Source organism: Aulonocara sp. 'chitande type north' Nkhata Bay, linkage group LG3 (assembly GCF_057382095.1).
Source record: "Aulonocara sp. 'chitande type north' Nkhata Bay isolate Kocher_YH1m ecotype deep benthic linkage group LG3, A_spYH_male_GT1.1, whole genome shotgun sequence".
Lineage (NCBI taxonomy): Eukaryota > Metazoa > Chordata > Actinopteri > Cichliformes > Cichlidae > Aulonocara > Aulonocara sp. 'chitande type north' Nkhata Bay.
The window spans coordinates 12,196,328-12,215,405 of NC_141346.1; the positions used below are offsets into that span (position 1 = coordinate 12,196,328).

At 40.7% G+C, this 19,078-nt stretch overlaps 2 protein-coding genes and 1 long non-coding RNA gene across 3 annotated transcripts; 2 read left to right on the forward strand and 1 right to left on the reverse strand.

The window, feature by feature from the left end:
• On the forward strand, positions 1-2,725 carry LOC147333990 (uncharacterized). Its single transcript, XR_015128484.1, has 3 exons — positions 1-35; positions 1,542-1,626; positions 2,376-2,725. It is a non-coding gene; the product is annotated as an uncharacterized LOC147333990 (long non-coding RNA).
• Positions 2,726-6,329: 3,604 nt separating this feature from the next.
• On the reverse strand, positions 6,330-18,398 carry LOC147333991 (butyrophilin subfamily 2 member A1-like). Its single transcript, XM_086286723.1, has 3 exons — positions 18,075-18,398; positions 16,288-16,626; positions 6,330-7,243 (listed from the first exon to the last, which is right to left on the reverse strand). Exons 1-3 carry the CDS (start codon positions 18,133-18,135, stop codon positions 7,002-7,004), a joined length of 642 nt encoding a protein of 213 aa, XP_086142849.1. The 5' UTR covers positions 18,136-18,398; the 3' UTR covers positions 6,330-7,001.
• Positions 8,238-10,573, forward strand: LOC147333992 (uncharacterized). Its single transcript, XM_086286745.1, has one exon. It carries the CDS (start codon positions 8,499-8,501, stop codon positions 9,105-9,107), a length of 609 nt encoding a protein of 202 aa, XP_086142871.1. The 5' UTR covers positions 8,238-8,498; the 3' UTR covers positions 9,108-10,573.
• Positions 18,399-19,078: the final 680 nt, after the last annotated feature.

The window sequence follows — 19,078 nt, forward strand, 5'->3', positions numbered from 1 at the left end:
CAGCTAGTGAGCTGAGTGGTTTGCAGTGTTTGCAGGTATTGTGAGCTGCACTCTTTTTGACTTACTTTGTACTTTATTGACTAATGTTTGAGGGGTTTATTTTTTTTTTGTTTCTTTAAATGGTGATAGCGGCTTGTCCATCTCTTTTAGTTAGTATTAATAGAAACTTTAATAAAACTCTTTGATTTAACCATTTTGCCTCCCCCCCCCCCCCGGACCCTTTTAGGGGAACATAATATAGAGCTTAATTTGATTAATTTTGTTTAACAACCTCATAATTTTATCTTGTTAAAAATTTACATGATGTTTTAGAAGTAGCAAATTTATTCTTGATTAATTTTTTTTTTCGTTTGAGGTAACAAATGACCTTTTACCACCACAATCTATTTATCGTTGAGTCTGAGATATCTGTGCCACGCTTAAAGAAATTTCTTAAAGAATTTCAAGAGAATGGGACAAAAGGACATAAAGGAACAATGCAAAAGCAGATTTATAAGGAAAACATTACATTGGTTACACAGATTCAAAATTTCACCTTGAGTCCTTTAGTTTTCTGTCCTAGTTGCCAGAGCTGCTTCTCTTTTTCTTGAATGCCTTGCTGGATTCTCTGTTTCTTCTGACAAATTGTTTCTAAAAGTTAAATCATTATAAAATCACCAAAGTTTAAGAGTTTAGAATTTATAAATAACAGAGATACAGCTGAATACAAAAATCCCTTAAAATCCCTTCCTCTTTGTTGCAGCCAGCCAAGACAGTGTCCTGGCCTTGATGTTTGTCCATCACAGAAAGCAGACAAATGCACTGCCCATTACTGCGACAGTAGACGTTGTGCAGCTTGTTGCAGGATGTAGGCATAACATCATTCATACTGACCTGTTTGACCCATAAGCCAATTGCAGGGGGTGTAGCAGGGAGCACTGCGAGTAGGTCAATGCCAATATCCCAAAGGATTTCATAACTACAGGCATCATGGTGACAGGTCTACAGTGTTTTAACCTATCGATAGGCTTGTTTGAAATGGGAGGTAGGGTACTTCCAAAAAAGCTGTGTGAAAATCAGAGTTCTCACTTTTTTCCTTTGAAATTTACCCTTTAACTTTTTATATGTATATGTGTCCAACATTTAAATTCTATCTCAATACCTTCTATTTGATTTTAAATCTCACTTTTGTAATGGTAATAATTTGGTGGTTTCTATGATGTCCACACAGCCTGTTCATGAAATGACATTTATAAGGCTTTTCTGAAGGGCATCCTGTGAGAACATGCTTGAATTGTGCTCTGTGGTTAAGTGTGTACGTCTGCTTTGAAAGAAAATGGCAGCTTTGTGGCCGTCCACCTTTTTAACAGAAACACCCCCACCCCAGTTTCACTTTGTGGTAATTATAAGAAAACCGAAAAGCTGCTGCAGTTAATAAAATGCATTACTTAATCTTATCTTATGATGCAAAATTTAAAAAATAACAAAAATAAAGTCTGGCCATAGCTGTAGTTCAATAACAGTGATGTTTTTATTGTACCAGCATCTGTTTTATTCTGCAGAGACTGATTCAGCTGTGGTCTACTCAGCAGTGAGAACTGAAGATGTCAGCTATGAACAAAGAACCATCAGAACAAGGAGGCCCAGGTACAGCTGCTCTTTATCTTTGACTGAGTCAAGCTAGCTGCTCACTCTGTTTACAGCCACCATGCTAAGCTAACCAAACCGCATCATGACTCAAGCTCAGTGCTCAGACTTGTGAATTACATCAGACTTTCTCTCTGTAATTTATTTTAATGAGATACATAAACAAGAATATAAGGTTGATTATAAATTTGCGTCCTAACTTGCATTTAGACAAATCGTAAGAATGCAACTCTGATATAATACATTTTATCTACCAGCAATTTTATCACATATTCCCTTGGTGGATGTTCATTGTAAACATGGTCAGACTTTTCTAATAATTTTATACTTTTCTTATCGATTTATGTGCAAGTAATCCAAAAGTAATCTAAAGCCGTCCATCCAAATGAAGAACAACCCAAACCAAAACCAGGAACAGTGACGCGTAAATGAAGTAAAACAGGAAACAGAGATAGGGCAGAGGGAGGACAGACAGGGAACACAGAGGGAACTAATGACAAACTCAAAGTAAGAACTGAAGCTGAGAGAAAGTAACACAAAACCCACACTAGAAGAAATCATCTGATCAAAGTTAAAGATCAGCAGAGATCTGTGGGCTCCAGATTTAGATTTGTATCTGAGCTGGTTCCCAGTAAAGTCTGAACTGGGACTGTGTGTGATGCAGAGAGGTGGAGATTGGAGGTCTGGATTGAACTACAAAGCTTCTAATCATGTTTCCTGTTGTTTGAACTGTGTGTGTTTGTGTTCAGACTTTAAACCAGAGCCAGACGTCGTCTACTCTTCACTGAAGTAACTAACTGGACCCTCCAGCACCTCAGACCAGAGGACATCCACATGTTACAGATTTCTTTACATGTTTTTTTTGTCTTTTTATCGCTGAATTAGACTCTGATTACCCAGAACTACTCATTAATTTATTGTCATGCAGTTTTTGTATATCGTCAGTTTCACATGTTTTCCTCGTGTGGTTCTGTGGGTTTCACAAAGGTGTCAGTTGGAAATTTTGACTTGTGCTAGTCAACTTTGGTCATAAGTAATGCCAACATCTCTCAGTGCAGTGCAGAAAACAATGAACATTAAACCTCAACCACAGACGAAAAACAGCAGTGACATCATTCAGTGTGTGTAAACTCAACAGAAAAGCTTCAGTACACGATGTTTGTTTGAGACTGAAAGGTTTTTGATTTGTAAATGGTAAATGGCCTGCATTTGTATAGCGCTTTTCTAGTCCATAGGACCCCAAAGCGCTTTACACTACATTCAGTCATTCACCCATTCACACACACATTCACACACTGGCGATAGCAAAATACATTGTAGCCACAGCTGCCCTGGGGCGCACTGACAGAGGCGAGGCTGCCGGACACAGGCGCCACCAGGCCCTCTGACCACCACCAGTAGGCAAACATGGGGTTAGTATCTTGCCCAAGGATATTTGGCATGCAGCCAGGATGCAGCCTGGGATCGAACCACCGACCTTCTGATTAGTGGCTGACCTGCTCTGCCACCTGAGCTACAGCCACCCACATTTTTTGAATTGAATTGAAAAATGTGCTTTAGGGAATAGTTTCTAACTCATCTTCAGAACATCTGAATCACTACTTCTTCTATAAAGGGTAAAGCTGAAAATAATAAATATGAAAAGTGTTACAGCACGACACAATCTGACAGCTTATTAGAGTAAATGATACTCATGGTGTGGAGCTTTGAACAGCGCAGTCTTACGCAATTGCAGTAGAGTACTAGAAGGCCAATTTCTATTTGACACATGGACTCTTATGATAGACTTTATGGAATTAATCAATGCATTGACAATTTCAGTCGGTTTATAATGGCTTGTGTCGTCAGAAAAGATCCATACAGCCTAATTTGTGACTTTTTTCACATATATTTGCCACTTTGAAGCCAAATATTTCAATTTTGTATCTCACAATTTAACCCCACCATGCAGCCACGCCCCATTTTTTTTCTTACCTTTAGTGGACTATGGCTGTATCCCAATTCAGGGTCTGCAGCCTTAAAGTACGCATTTCAAGGCCGATTATGTCACAGCGGCGCGCCGAAGGCTGTCCATATTCAAAGGCTGCTCGAAATGCGGCCCTCAAATGCGTCCTTCATTTCCCTGAATTTTAAGGCTGTGGCAGTGTAGACTTCGTGGCCCAACATATCCCAGAATGCATAGCGTGGCGGTGGGTGTGGATAATTTTGTCGAAAAAAAACGGCGGATGAGGAGCGGCCGAAGAGTAAACTTTAAGTACTGAACATCATGTCACTTATTCATGTGCAAATATTTAATAACGAAGAACATTAAAACATTACTGTTGCCACATGTCGGCAAAGTTACGTGACATTAGTGACGTTTGTACTAACTTGGTTTTAAAGCCTTTACTTTAAAATATACGCCGTTCAATAGCTGAGCTTAATCCTACAGAGAATGATCAAAGCTCATGTAGAAACAAACAAACAAATGAACAAAAGATTTTCTCCTTCATTTCTGTCAAACAAAGCTGTATGAAACGTTTCCAGCGGTTAGTATCATGGTTGCTAGGCAACCTGGGCAGCGCAACGGAGGCTAGACCGTCCCATTTCACAAGCCTCGCACTTCCGGCCTTAGCGGTCTTCGAGTACGCGGCCCTTGAGGATCGTTGAGGCTGCGTACTTTATTGTCGTGTCCAAATTCATGGGCTGCATCCTCCTGAGGCCGCATTTGTAGACCGATTACGTCACAGCGACGCGCCGAAGGCTGTCCAAATTCGTAGACTCCTCCGAATGCAGCCGACAAATGCGTCCTCCTTTTCCCCGAATTTGAAGGATGGGTCGGGTGTATCCTTCGTGGCCTACCATATCCCAGAATTCATAGCGTGGCCCAGCCAAACTCCAGTTTCCAACAATGGCGGCCGCTACTAAGTTTTAAAATTACTCCTACTAATCTTTCTGGGTCAGAAAATAAACTTTTAACATATTTTCAGGCGAGAAAGTAGTTGTGTAAACATCAAATATCAGCTCGGTTTATCAAGATATCGCATATTTGCAAAAGTGCTTCGACGTTTTCGGAGACGTCTGCTACCCACCAGCTCGACAGCTAGCCGGGAGCTCGAGGTTACTGATGCGGCCGAGAACGGCACAACTCCTGGCACATCATTTTCAGATCACCGCGGACTTTCGCTACTCGGGTTAAACGTAAGATACAAGTCACTTAGACAACCTAAAAATGTTATTGTTGGGCTCTTTTCAGTGTTTTGTTTGTTCGTGAGTAAATCGGTTTGGCTGAGATTAAAGTTATTAGATTAGATAAAATAAAACTTTATTAATCCCCCGGGTGGGTTCCTCCTTGGTTTTTACACAGCTGACTAAATGTCAAACAGAAAACTGATTAAACAGAAGTATGAGACAGTCGAGAATTTATGCCAGTGTCCTGTTATATTTTAGATAGCAAGGAGCAGACGGCTGAGTTTATTAAACTCCACCGAGACGGCGGTGACGCTAATCAGAAGGCTAGACTGTCCAATTTCACGGCCGTTTACTTCCAGCCTACCCGAACTTCTGAGGACCCGGCCCACGTAGACCGCGAAGGCCAGGTCCTCAGGAGGATGCAGCCCATGAATTTGGACACGACCTTCATGTCATCGTAGGATCATGGCGTCCTATCCCTTACTGACACACACGGTAGAAAGGTCCATAAAACTACATTACCCAGCAGTCGTTCTTCAGTCATGGGCATGCATGCTATTGGACAGTGTTAGTGTGTTTCATGTTCAGGATTTAGTTGTTCATTTAAATGTTTAATGTGGCTTTGACCTTTATGTGTCTGTGTTAAGCAGAGGTGCTATGGAACTCCTCTGGTATACAGAGGCCGTATCACTGAAGGTCTGACAGCCCTGTATAGAGATAATGTCATTCTTTGTGTTAGACTGCCATCATGTGGCATATTCATTAATTATTTAAAATCCTTAATGCACCATTTAATTTTTGCATACTTAAACAATTATGCAATTAGGATGATGAAACTCCATAACAGGCTCGTGATGTAAGCTGTGCCTTCTGACTGAGGATAACCACAGTAACACAATCCAGCATTAAAAACAATGTAGACTGTGCGCGCGTGCGCACACACACACACACACACGCACACACACAATTCAGAGAACAGAGTTTGACTGTCATAACGTTGTATTTTTGCTACAAGGTGATCCCTAAAAGGCTATTAGCTGAAAAATATACTAGCAAAAATCAGCATAATGTGTAATGTGATCTTAAAAACAAGAAAAAAAAAGTAAACTGGATAAGTATAGGAAAACATTAAAAGTAGCAGACCTAAAATCTCCAGCAGATGAACAAAAGATGCATGAAACCTTTGTTCATCTGTATGTTTTATTTGATTAATGATTGATCAAATGAAACATGCAAAGCAGATGAAGATGGTAATTTTAAAACTGAAAGAAATTAAGGAAAACATTTCACCACAGGACATTAAAGAAACAATAATAATATTAAAAAAATAAAAAATCTTTCAATCGAGATGTAGGATAAGATAAACATGAAGCAGAGATGTTTCTCTTAGAGGAGTTAACTTTTGGAATAGCTGTGAGAGTGACTTAAGATGTTATTCATTTTCCTTTTTTAAAAACCTTTTTAAAATTAGAGTATAAGAAAAATATATAAATCAACAATCAAGAGGAGCAAAAATGAGAATGCTCAAACTCTTGTTTTTTTTTTTTATTTGGATTACTGTAATGAACTTAATGTACATCTAAGATTTTTTGTTTCTATTGCTGCATAAACGAGCTGCCTGTTAATGATCTTTTGTTAAAAGGGTTGCCATAAGCATGTGCTTCAGTCAATACCTTTTTGCTTTCTTGCTTTGTGGCAGATCTTTACTCTGCATTGAGAGATTAGAATGCTAATCAAATAAATAAAAATAATTTGTTAAAAAAGGTTTAAGATTCAAATTAGATCTATGTAAATATTTATTAACACAGTAAAAGCAGCTGCAGAGAAAGAACTTTATATTTTTCACTTTATCTCCCTGCACCAACAGTTGAATAAAAGAAGCTGGCTAGCTTCACAGTTTAGAGTCAGAGAGAAATATCTACAGATCAGCTGTATTATTTTACTTAGATACATCCTCACTCATAAAAGTCAAAAATAAAATAGAAATATGAATACATAAAATTAGACAACATCAGCTAAAGAAAAGCTGGTTATACAAACTTCCTTTTTTCCCCCCAACAGTTTGCTGCACAAACAGGAAAAAGTCACATCAAGTTTAAATCTTAAACTAACAGGAAACATCTCTGTTTAATTTACATGCATTTAACTTAATCTAAGTTAAATATACCATAATACCTGCTGGATGTTCTCATGATAGTTTGTTTTTAATTCATCTTTAGAACATCTGAATCACTGTCCTGCTGTGAAGAGTAAAGCTGCTCTGCTTCTTGACCAGTGTAAGCCTTACAAACACGTTGTTTTCTTTTGTAGATCCAAAAACCAATAAAAATATTAGCAACAAGAAGAAGCACAGCAGAAGCTGACAGACCAATGGTCAGTCCAACACACCCATCCTCCTTTCCTCCATCTCGGTGTTCTTCATCCTTCTCTTGTCCTCCTGTCTGACCTGCAGGTGAGAAACAGATGTGAGAGACGGGCAAAAGCGGCGGAGTGAATGGTGTCAGGCGGCGGCGCCTCGAAGCCCGGGGGACTGGTGAAGATTGGCGTTAAGGAGGGAGGAAGATACAGCGCCAGCGACCAGGGACGCGGAGCGAGCGGTTAAACTGCTGCAGCAACAGGAAGCCAGATTACGCGTCTGCGGGAAATTAGAGGCAGCGGACGGGCCGGTGCCGATTGTCAGTTACAAGGCAGAGTTGCTCTGCCCACCCGGGGTAAGTCTTTTGACTTGTCCCCTTTAATGAATTCTGCCTAAAAGAGTAGTGACTGCCGCTGCCTTCCTTTCTTTAGCGCACTGGGGAGCAGAACGCGGAGAGGAAGGCGAGGACGCCGCCGGGTTTCCCTCCTGCACCGCGCTTCACTGGATTTTTAATTCTTCGTGACTTTTATACCGTGGCGGACCCCACTATGGAGCGCCAGGACTGCCATAATGAATTAATTAAATACACCATTTAAATAACTAATTAAATGTGGCAAAAATTAATTAAAAGTGGAATTAATTAATTAAATAAATAGTTATGACACATGTAATTAATTATGTATTTCACATTTTATTAATTATTAACACATTTAATTAATTAATTATTGACACATGTAATTAACTATTTAATGATATATTTATTTATTTCATTTTGGCAGTCCTGACGCCTGGCTCTCTTCTTGAATTAATTTTATCTGTCAGCCTCACCCATCAAACTCAGGGGGCGGGGTTAACGCTGCCCATGCAGCTTCTCTAACATTTGATTGGTTGCCGTGCAAAGTAAGTCAAAACAGGTCGATCCTAGATAATCGATTGCTTGTGTAGACTTGGGGCAGCCAGAATGCAGATCAAATCACAGGCAGCAATGGTGGTGGTGTAGTTTTAAAATACCCCGTTTTTCTGTCACCAGCTACACTTTTAACAGTGTTTTAGCCGCGAATGTCGCGGCGTACGTCTGGTCAGGTTGTCAACATAGAACATGTTTGCAAAAGTGCTCAGATGTTTTCAGAGATTTCACTAGCTCTGCTAACAATTAGCATGCAGAGTGCACCCAGAGTGCACCCAGTTTTCTTGCTTGGCTCTCTGTGAAGGCGGTCGCACTTTTCTCCTCTCCTCCTTCCCCTTATCTTCCCTGCTTAGCCTCTTGTGTCCTGTCTTGTCTCGTGTGCACTACTTTCCCTGGAACAGTCTCTCACTGTCGTTCTCTAAAACCTAACAGAGAATTATGGATTTGATCAACTGGTCTCTGAATGCTATTGACACCCTCTTCTCAACGAGAAGTCTGGGCTCGGGAGAGCCCGAGTGCCCTGGAGGGACTTTCCCTGCCGGATACACGATGGATGGGTGGCAGACCTGGAGGATCTTGTGCCTGGCGGGACTGTCTATCGAGGACGCTGAGGATATTTACCTATTCGGAACCATGATAACAGGGTTCTTGCTGATCGGAGCTGGCTTGGCCCTGACTTATCGGAGAAATAAGAGAGCGGAACCAGCTGTTCAAACTCCCCCTAAGCTGACCGCTGGAATTGAAGCGATGGGGCGAGGCGCGGCCTCCCACACCGAACGCAGCATGGTCAACACCTTGGAGACGCTTACAGCTGCCGTGAAGACTCAAACTAACACCATTGAGCGTATGATGGGATACATCAGAGAGGGGCCTGCTCACAATGACACCCTTGAGCAGAAGTTGGAACACATCGCAGAACGGCTCACTGCAGCTGTGGGGTCTCAGAATCAAAAGAATGACAACACCACGGAACAGAAGCTTGATACCATCATGGGGAGGCTCGCAGCGCTCCAACGGGAAATCGAGGCCCCAGTGTCAGAGTGCTAAATTCGCTGCTCGCATAAAGGAGAAATCAACAATATTCTACATTTGGACACCATGGCGCCAGCTGCTCAGGCCCAAGGCTGGAGCCTACCAAAACAACTCCCTGATAACGACTGTGTGATGACTATTCTTCCCATCCCATGAAGGACACCTGGATCGGCTGGAGGACTGTTTACTTAGCCTGATAGGCCGAAGGACACTGTCTCAGCTGAACTCTGGACACGCACACACATACACTTACACTGATAAGCACGCACTCATCCCCCTCCCTTCCAAACGCCTTCGATGCTTGTTCCTGCGGGGGAAGACAGCAGGTCTGTGTGCCGCGCTGAAATGATAGCATGGTGCAGGACGACTGCTGTGTTCCTTCGGATTACCCCCCACCACCCTATCCATCCCCTGTGGCTTGTCATGTGCTCTGATGTTGTGATGTGGACATTAATGTGCTCTCTGTGCAGAGGAGTTTTTTTGTTTCCTGTTCTCATGCTGTCCTCCCATAGGTTGCCCAGCGTGTGAAGAGGTCTCTTTTTTTTCCTCTTGTACTTTTCCCATTGTTGTGTAATTTTTTCAGTGTTATTCTCCCAACGCTGCCGATCTCCGACTGTATTCCCATGTGATGTCTTTGTTGTTGTGTGTGTAAGTCGGGGGGGGTCCTATTCCTCTGTGGGGCAACCTGCATATGGCCAATAAAGCATTCATTCATTCATTCATTCATTCATTCATTCATTACGTTAACCGGTTTGTTTACATATTCCACTCTCCGTGTTCCACATGTTGCATTCGCAGATTCTCATTTTCACCGAACGATCGTCTCTTTCCGCCTGGTCTTGTGTCTCTGTGCTTCTGTAACATAAAGAACGAGCTGACATTTTTCTCACGAAACCAGCGATCAGCTCAACAGACCCTCAGTTTACCTGCATGCATCCTCCTCCTCCTCAGCTGTCAGCTGTTTAACACCTGCTGCTAAATCAAGAAACACGCCTACGTTACCTGGTGATAGTCACAGTTTAACTGGGCAGCCGGTGCTCGATATAAAGCAATGTCAGCGCATTTTTCTGCACAAGATAAGTAAATATAGTGTTTTCCCCGAGCAGCTGCTGGAGCTTGTTTCCTTACAGAGCACTTCATCAGCGGCTGATGTCCAATCACCGGCACACAGCTTTGAAACCTCAGCTGAGTTTTAGCTCTCAGTGGTTAAACGCTGGACTTCATTCACTCAGGTTCTGTCTGTCGGGTCACGTTTACTTCGCTGTTTTATTTACAACTGAGCAAATCGGTTTGGCTGAGGTTAAAGTTATGTTTCATAACTGCATAGTTTCACAGACGTTTAATGGTTCACTGGCACATGTGTTAGACTGAACTATTCGCTTTTCTTTATCTGGTGTGTTTTGGATTTAACAGTGAATTTTGAGATTAAACTGACTTTTAAAATGTTTTTATACAAAGCGGAAAGAGAAGGCGCATTTCCACGAGAGGAGCACGGTTTGCAACAGCATGTTCATCATGAAGTCTGCAACCTGGACAGAAATATTATATCATCTGTTTTGTAATAGTCATTCAACTGTATTCTAAGCACCAGCTGTCTGTTAGAATCTGTTAGAGTTATGTTATGTTATGTTTACCTGTCAAAGGCTTGTTACAAACTATGAAACACATCGTGCAGACTTCTGGATGTTAGAAGAAAACTAATACTGCTCATGAATGAGACTAAAGGCAGGAAGGTGTCCTTTAAAACTAAACATGTTAATAGGACCTCCCTATTTATATCATAGTTTATGATATAGCACGTGTATTTCAGTAATAGCCTGCTGATTTCAGTGTAGTGGTGAACAGTCGCACAGCTCACGTGGGCGTTATCTGTGATACTCCTTAACTATAATTTATCCAAGTTAACTTCAGTTAACCATTCAGACGGTTCTTTTGCAATGAAAAACATAAACACCCATGCTGCCGGTAGGTTTCCTCAGTGCCAGCTGTTAACATTATAGCTGCTTATGCAGTAACCATGGTAACCACGGACTCTGAGCGGCTGGATCGACGGAGGTCAGACAACAATTTTACACGTATGATCTTAAAACAGGACACAGCCACTATACGTGCTGGCCTCATATCAAATGTGAAGGCAGACTGAGTCTATGTTTGACGTTTTTTATATCTAATCTTCCTTTTCAAACATTTAAACAGCAGCGAGTCTGCAGCTGAGGGAATACAAACTCAAATTGTCGGAACAGGTTTGCTTGTTTCTTGGATTCATTTGGTGATTTATTAAATGTATAACTATTATTCTAATCTGCTGCTGGGTCTCTTACACTTTTCTTTATGCTGTATATTTTCACGTCTCTGGAATAGTTGGCAGTTAGATAGTCAGCTGGGAAACTTTGTGTTAACTCGTGGAGCTGAGGATATCGTGGATATGCTGACCTCGCTGCGTGGTGTACAGAGCGAGGTCAGCATGATTAATATTCACAATAAAAATATTAGCCGAACATCATGAAGTCTGTATGTGTTTCATAGTGTCGAACAACCTTTGTACAGTTAAAGCCAGCAGTTACTACATGACGGAAACACCAACGTTATCTCTTTTATGTGTTTATACACAGGTCACGCTGATTACTGAACAAAAACCCAAAGATCAGATGTTAAACAGATTTATTTGCTCTCTCTCCTCCTTAAACATGTTTTTAATGTTAGTTATAATTCAGAATTGGCGACTGAAACACGTAGGACACATAAGAACTTCAGGAAATAAAACACCGATAAATATAACCTCAGTAAAAGAAGTCAGCGGGGGTTACTACAGCTGTGTACCGGGGCCTGCGCTTTGTCGGTGGGATTGCTTGTGAGGCGAGCGGGTCTATCCCACGCTTTGCCGTGAGACTGGGCAGACATCTCCGAAATCATCGAAACACTTTTGCAAAGAGGCTGTATCTTGACAAACCGACCAGACACATGAAGATTAAACCACTACATTCTCGGCTAAAAAAACATTAAAACGGTATTTGGTAACACACAAACAGGGTTTTTCAAAGTTCAGTTCTGTTAGCTTCCACATGCCGGTTGTTGTGTGCTAGAAACAATGGCCACCAGGCCAAAGCAATGGTTTTGACTCGATCAGCGTTAACCCCGCCCCCTGAGTTTGATGGGTGAGGCTGACAGATAAAATTATTTCATGATGAGAGCCAGGCGTCAGGACTGCCAAAATGAAATAAATAAATATATCATTAAATAATTAATTAAATGTGTCAATAATTAATTAAATGTGTCATAACTATTTATTTAATTTATTAATTCCAATTTTAATTAATTATTGCCACATTTAATTAATTATTTAATGGTGTATTTAATTAATTCATTATGGCAGTCCTGGCGTTCCATACTCCACTGGACTTTTAATGTTGTGTTTTATTGGTTTTTATTGTGTTGTCCCCTGGCCAGGGTTGTTTTAATTCATTTTACATTTTTAACCATTTAAATATAATGAATTATATTTTAATTATACAGTTTTAAATTCGTGTGCTTTCCCTTGGCGGCTCCACTGCTCTGTCCGTTTGGAGGAAGGTTTCCCTCCTTTAAAAACACTGTGGGAAAAAAATCACCTTCGCTCCGTTACATGGGCAATTAAAAAAAATACCATTTAATTTCCCCTGGGGTCAGTGTTGGTGTTAAATTCAAACAAATGCTGGAGATGTAAAATTCTCTGACAATAAACTGCTCAATGTTGGGAGTGAACTTGTAATTTCTTGGCACTTCATGTGTGTTTTTGTTGCTTGTTTGTTTTAATATGACATGTGATACAGTCAAAACACTCTGCTTGTATAATTCCATATTCTCTCCCAGCATACCCTTGTCTCACAACAGGGTGATTCCCAAAGTACGACTCAATAAACAGAGACTCTAAAACCAGAACAGAAAGATAAAGTTGGAAGATCAAAGATTAAAGTTTGTGTTTTTATAGCACAAAGTAAACTACCCCCTTGTCTTCCAGGCCTTGGCTTGCGTACCTTAGAAGTCAGATTATACATTAGTCATACTTCCAAAAACATTTTGAATTCCATTTATAACTGAGATTTCAAGCTGATATCAGACATCCTGTATCCCACCTTCAAAACCTTAAGGGGGCCAATTCACAAACCCAACATGGGCTCATTCAACACAAGAGCCAGAAGTGTCGGCCTTTACTGACACACTGTAAATAAGTTCAATACAGGACAAAGCGGCTAACAGCCTTGGAAACGCTTTACATGAAATAAAACTTTTTAGAAAACCCTGTACATGAAGTAAAAAGTATCATGTTGTAAGTTCTGGTTTTAATATTTCCAGCTGATAAGGAGATGAGGAGCAAATCTCCTTCATCATTCACAATGACCAAAGTGAGGACTACAGACATTTCTCTCAGTCAGCTGATTGTGTTTAGGCTAAAAGCAGCTAAATACACTGAGACTGCTTCACATTTTAGTGAGTTAACTCTGGATATCTATGTACTATGGTAGCATACATGATAATGGAAACACATAACACGGACAGCGAGAAGCAAAACTCATCGTCTTACCCCTGAAATTAGAGATTAGTGTTTTAAGTCTTGTATTTTAAAAAAAGAGTCAACACTTGTTTCTCTCAGCAGCATTACTGAAGTGACACTTTAACAATGCTGCATATCACAGTCTTTATGATGAAAAAAGTTAGCAGATGAAGCAGAATACATTTATTGCAATGTATGAGCTACACTTATAAAATAAAATGGTTGGAAATGAATTCAAAACAAAAACTCCTACCTTGACCTTCCTTCTGCGAGCACGCACGGACGTACTCACACACAAACACACACACACACACCGAGAGAGAGATCATTAATACAAAGGATTGCAGCAGCTTTTGGAGTTTCACTCCTTGTTGGATTTAATATGAACAGCCAAATAAAATTCATTCCAATTTTTTGCCTTTGCTTCAATGAACATGTGTCTTTAACGCTACGATACCTTTCTTGTTCAAATTTTGCTATATAAATATGCTCAAGAGTCTATCATATGTTTGATATCCAGCTAAAAATTCGAAAATATATATTTTTAAATCAGTAACTTTGCAAATTTAGAGGAAATGTTTTTTGGGCAACAAATGAGTCATGTCTTAAAAACAGTTTGAATAATCTGCGCTGACAGACAGACATTTATGAAGCGCCAGCTATAACACACATGCTTACTGTGTGAAAGGACCACGGGTGTGTTGGAGCAGAGAACCGCGTTGTATTGTTGCTTTTCTCTTATGCATAAGCAACGCCAGCCTGTCAGAAACGCTCTGTGTGGGTAGGAAATGGTCTACACTGGCGCTGGTCCTGACGCGAAATGGCGAGGGTCTCACGCTCTGAGGAGCGCTTCATATAGGACCGGGGGCTTCCAAAAACAATAGATTGGGGGCCTATAAGTCTGGGGTCCATGCAGCTGCAGGGCATCACCTTGCTGTCCAAGTTTAAAACAATGAGGGTGGGGCACGCAGGGTCTGCTGTTGCTGGCTACTTCAGAAAATAGGCGAGACCCTGCTCGACTGGTACATCTTTTACCTTCTCAAGGAATTACAAATGAGCCAATACCGGCCACTTCAGACAAAAGGCAGGGTCCCCGCATGACTGGTACACCTGTTGCTTTTACCTTTTCCTAAGGAATTTCAAAAGAAACGATCCCTCCTACTTCAGACGATAGGTTGGGCCCTTGTTCGCATGGTACTCTTGCCAACTAAGTGATACACCTATCTTTTGTCTTCCTAAGGAATCCCAACAATTAACTGATACCCGCAGTGTGCTTTTGCTATCCTGAACAATTTCAAACAATTAACCGGCTGTTGAAAAGACGGAGCGGGTCTGTGCGACTGGCTTTAGAGGTATCACTGCAGCATTTATTTCTAAAGGGCGTGAATGTTATTTGTGACCACCTATTGCGTTAAAACTAGTAGCCTCTGAAACCGTACAGACGAAATTCCCATTTGAACCGTTTTTAAATAAATAAAATGCATGCTGTGACATCAGAATCACAAAATTAGTGTGATTAAAACGCAATTAGTTTAAAAGAGTGATACTGCCTGCTTATAGCATTTATTTTCTAAAGGACTGAATGTTATTTGTGACCATTTACTGTGTTGAAAAACTAGCTGGCTCTGTCTCCCTCTTAGTTCAACATTCCGAAATCCCAATTTTTAAATAAAATGATTGCATCACCCCGTGAAAGAAACCCCAGTAGATGCATAAAACTAGTTAGGTTAAAAACTAGTGGTTTGATTAAATGAAATACTTGTGAACAGGCTGAAATTGCCTGTACAGAAGAAATTCCCATTTGTGCCGTTTTTAAAATAAAATGCTTGCATCACTGCAACCACTTTTGACTAGATGTAAATAAAAAGCATTCCCGCTTTGTTAAGGTGCACTGTGAAGCAAAACGGCTTCCACCCCTAGATGCAAAAAAAAGAATAGCTCTTAAGGACACATATGTCTGCATAACTGAATGTTGAGACAAACCAAAGTGATAAAAATAGTTTAATTAAAAACACTATGGTTTGATTAAATTAAAACCCAGTTAAAAACACATGAACTCATATAACCCCTCTGACGCCCTGTGTGTTTCCGCACATGAACTCGCATGCCCCCCAGCACACCTGAATGTGCACGCGCACACGCACGAAACCGGTCAAACCAAACCGGTTTGGTTTGACCGCCATATTGAAGTGGTGCCCCGGTATTACTACTTACATTCATCAGGACCATATCAGCCCAAATATCAAAGAGAAATTCAAAATGCATGCTGTGGAGGAGTTCGGGTCTTAGGAAGTTAAGTAAAAAAATAAAAATAAAAACAATCTACATATATAAAACATTTTCCCCACCAGACAATCTACATCCCACTCAACACACGCTTTAAGTAAAAAGAGTGAAAATGCTTACAGCTGATTTAGAAACAAAAATCCAAATATAACCTGGTCAGGAGCAGGTTATGTGCTCAACATGAGTTACCATGGTGATTTCTGTGTCTGACACAGAAAGCTCTGAGTTTAGCCTTAACATAGTTTCGTCAGACATTAATCAGACTCAAAAATAGCAGTCTCAGGTATCTATATAAAAAACAAAAAGAAAAACACACATTCAACAACCAGGAAGCAGCTTCACCTCTGATCACACACACACTCAACTCTACTCACTCACCTGGAGGATCAACAACACTCAGGTAGATGATGCTGATGAGCTCCCATGAGCGTCCTTGTTCCATGAACACACGACACTCGTATGTTCCACTATCATCCGTTGTCACATCCTTCAGAATCAAAGACACGTCTCCATCCTTCATTTCTCTGTCCTGCAGATCCACCCGGTCCTTAAAAGATGGATGCTGGTAATGCTGCTCAAAATGACCATCTTGACTCAAAAGCACATATTTATCTTCCAGGTCAGCTCTGCTCCAGTGTACAATTATAATGTTGTTGGTTGGAGCTCGACATGTCAGAGTGACGTTCTGTCCAGACTCAGCTGTGATGATCTTTGGGTCTGAAAGAGGAAACAACACAGAGCAGAGAGGTTAAAGGTCAAAGCACAATTATGATCAGAATGATTGACTTTAAATATTTTGTTTATTTCCTTTGACATTTGAGTTTTTAGTCATGTTGGATTTAATGAACCTCTGAACATCCAGCAGGTCACCAGTGACCCACTGAGGGGGAATTTTAGCCTCATGCTAAACATGCAAAGTGTCAGAAACTACAAGATGTTAGCTTCCACAGAACAACAACATGTGCTGATAATAAGTGAACATAATGTGTGAGAGAAAGCAGCCTCTCATTATAAGACACTGTGAGTCTCTGCATGCTGCCTTTATGGAGCTACAGCTGTTTGTATACACTGAGCAAAAAGGTGAAAACACAGAATTCTGTAGCCACTCTTACTAATAAAAACAGACCTGCAATGCAAACATTTTGCAGCGTGTAAAGAGAAAATCTGACAACATTAAGGCCGTGCACACTGATAACACAGAAGCAGCAGTGATGATGACACTGGAACAGTTTAAAGTGGAGCCACAGTCTGTTTACAAACCAAGAAGAGCGGTCCAAATCGAAATGTATTTATTTTAAATTTATTTTATATCTATCTCTAATACATGGTAAACAAATTTAGGTGTTTACATATAAATCCCTCTAAATATACATCTATTACTATCGATAAAGATGAAAAACAATCCAAATTTACAAACAAAGCTTCTCCGTTATGGCCAGAACTTTGTGACATCAGAAACTGAATTTGAATAAGTTAAATTTGAAATCAAATGTATTGGTTTGAAAATGATTATCACTAAATTGAAACTGAATGTTATATTTTTAAAATGAATTAATTTCATTTGGAATTGTATTCAACGCTTCTTTAAATTTAGCTTTTGAATGCTTTCACTTTCACTTCTCACCATTCAATTTCTGTTCTCAAATTCAGCTTTTGGGCTCATACATCCGGGTCCTTTGTGGAAGCCACAGAGTAATCACGTGCTGGTTCTACCTGCGGACCTGGTACCTGGTCAAACTTAAGCTCTCGTCTGTCTGCAGCAAACTGGCAGGCAGCAACTTCTCCCCCCCTCGCTCACATGCGTGCTGTGCTGAGTCGCCCAGTGCCTGAGCTTGGATCATACCAAAATTAGGGGGAATTGACGACTCCGCGCTTCGAATATTGTGTGTAGTTTTTGTTTTATACAGTTCTCAGTCAGGCATCTAACTATGAAACAAATTACACTCCAAAAGACCCCATGCTTCTGAAAATACAACCCGGGCTTAAGCCCAGTGAGCCCCCCCCATGACACAGACGATAAGTTCACAGACTCGTAACGCTTTCATACACACACTAACTGAATCCATATGAAAATCGTAATAAATTATTAATATTTAGTTTGCTAGGCGTTTTCTCTCTGTTTGTTAGCGATAAACACATTTCAGTTTTAAACAGTTAAATCTCACCTGCAGAGACGAACACAACAAACATCAGCGTGGAGCAGAGTGACGCAGTTACAGCAGACATGTCCGTGTTCTCTGTTTCTGCCGATCTGACTCTTAGTTTGTTCTAAATGTCTGAGTCCGTTGGCTTTCACTGAACAACTAAACCCGAGTTTAAACCTGAACACATCCGATTACATTTATGGTTTAAATAAAGGTCAAAGTTTTGTCTCTGGGCTACTCCCTCAAAACTGCGTACGTTAGAGCGACGTTTGGGAGGTTGGACTGTGACGACCTTAAAGTGCGACCTAACAAAAGTGAAGTCTGGTTCAGTTCCTGAATGATCTCCACAGAACAGCACAAAGATAATCCGTCTCGTCATAATAACAGACTGAGGCTACTGTCCTAATGACGACACACGTACGTGTTGAATCTGTTCATCTGGATGTAGTGTTTTCAGTGGGAGAAACGTTTCGTCGCTCATCCAAGTGACTTCTTCAGTCTTGATACCATATTAATATTTAAGCATGAACACAAAGTCGACAGCACATGATAGATAATTCTGATATTAAAAGTAACTCTGTGGAGTGTGCAGCTGATGTCGTCTGTAGGTACAATGGATAAAAACTAAAGAGTGCTGAATGAATCAAACATACACTATGTGAGTAACATTGGTGCTATAGCCATCAACAAGCCTCTAACACAGTCCGTATGCTAACGGCTAATCTGTTAGATTACTACTTGTTGTAGAACTAGAAGATGATAAACTGCGTCTTTTTAATATCGCCACGTAGTTATATTGGCCTTAATTTAACGCGTCATCTCTCACAGTAAAACCATCAGCAGAGATCTCCAAACTGCAGCAGCGGGATACGTAAAAGGTTTAGGGGGCGTGTTCACAGTCACTCCACCACTGCGCAGAGTGAAAAAGCGCGACATAGCAGCTCCCACAGACTCAAACTGTGTCTTATTGATTTTTGCCCCAAAAAAAGGTACAGGTATATTACTACTTTTATCTCAATTCTCAG

Bases quoted from the DNA above. Each gene is read 5' to 3' on its own strand.
- LOC147333992 (XM_086286745.1), top strand. From the start codon at position 8,499: ATGGATTTGATCAACTGGTCTCTGAATGCTATTGACACCCTCTTCTCA.
- LOC147333991 (XM_086286723.1), bottom strand. From the start codon at position 18,135: ATGTCTGCTGTAACTGCGTCACTCTGCTCCACGCTGATGTTTGTTGTG. The intron at 16,627-18,074 runs GTGAGATTTAAC...TTCCTCTTTCAG, and splicing joins TGTTGTGTTCGTCTCTGCAG to ACCCAAAGATCATCACAGCT. The intron at 7,244-16,287 runs GTGAGTGAGTAG...TCTCACCTGCAG, and splicing joins GAGTGTTGTTGATCCTCCAG to GTCAGACAGGAGGACAAGAG.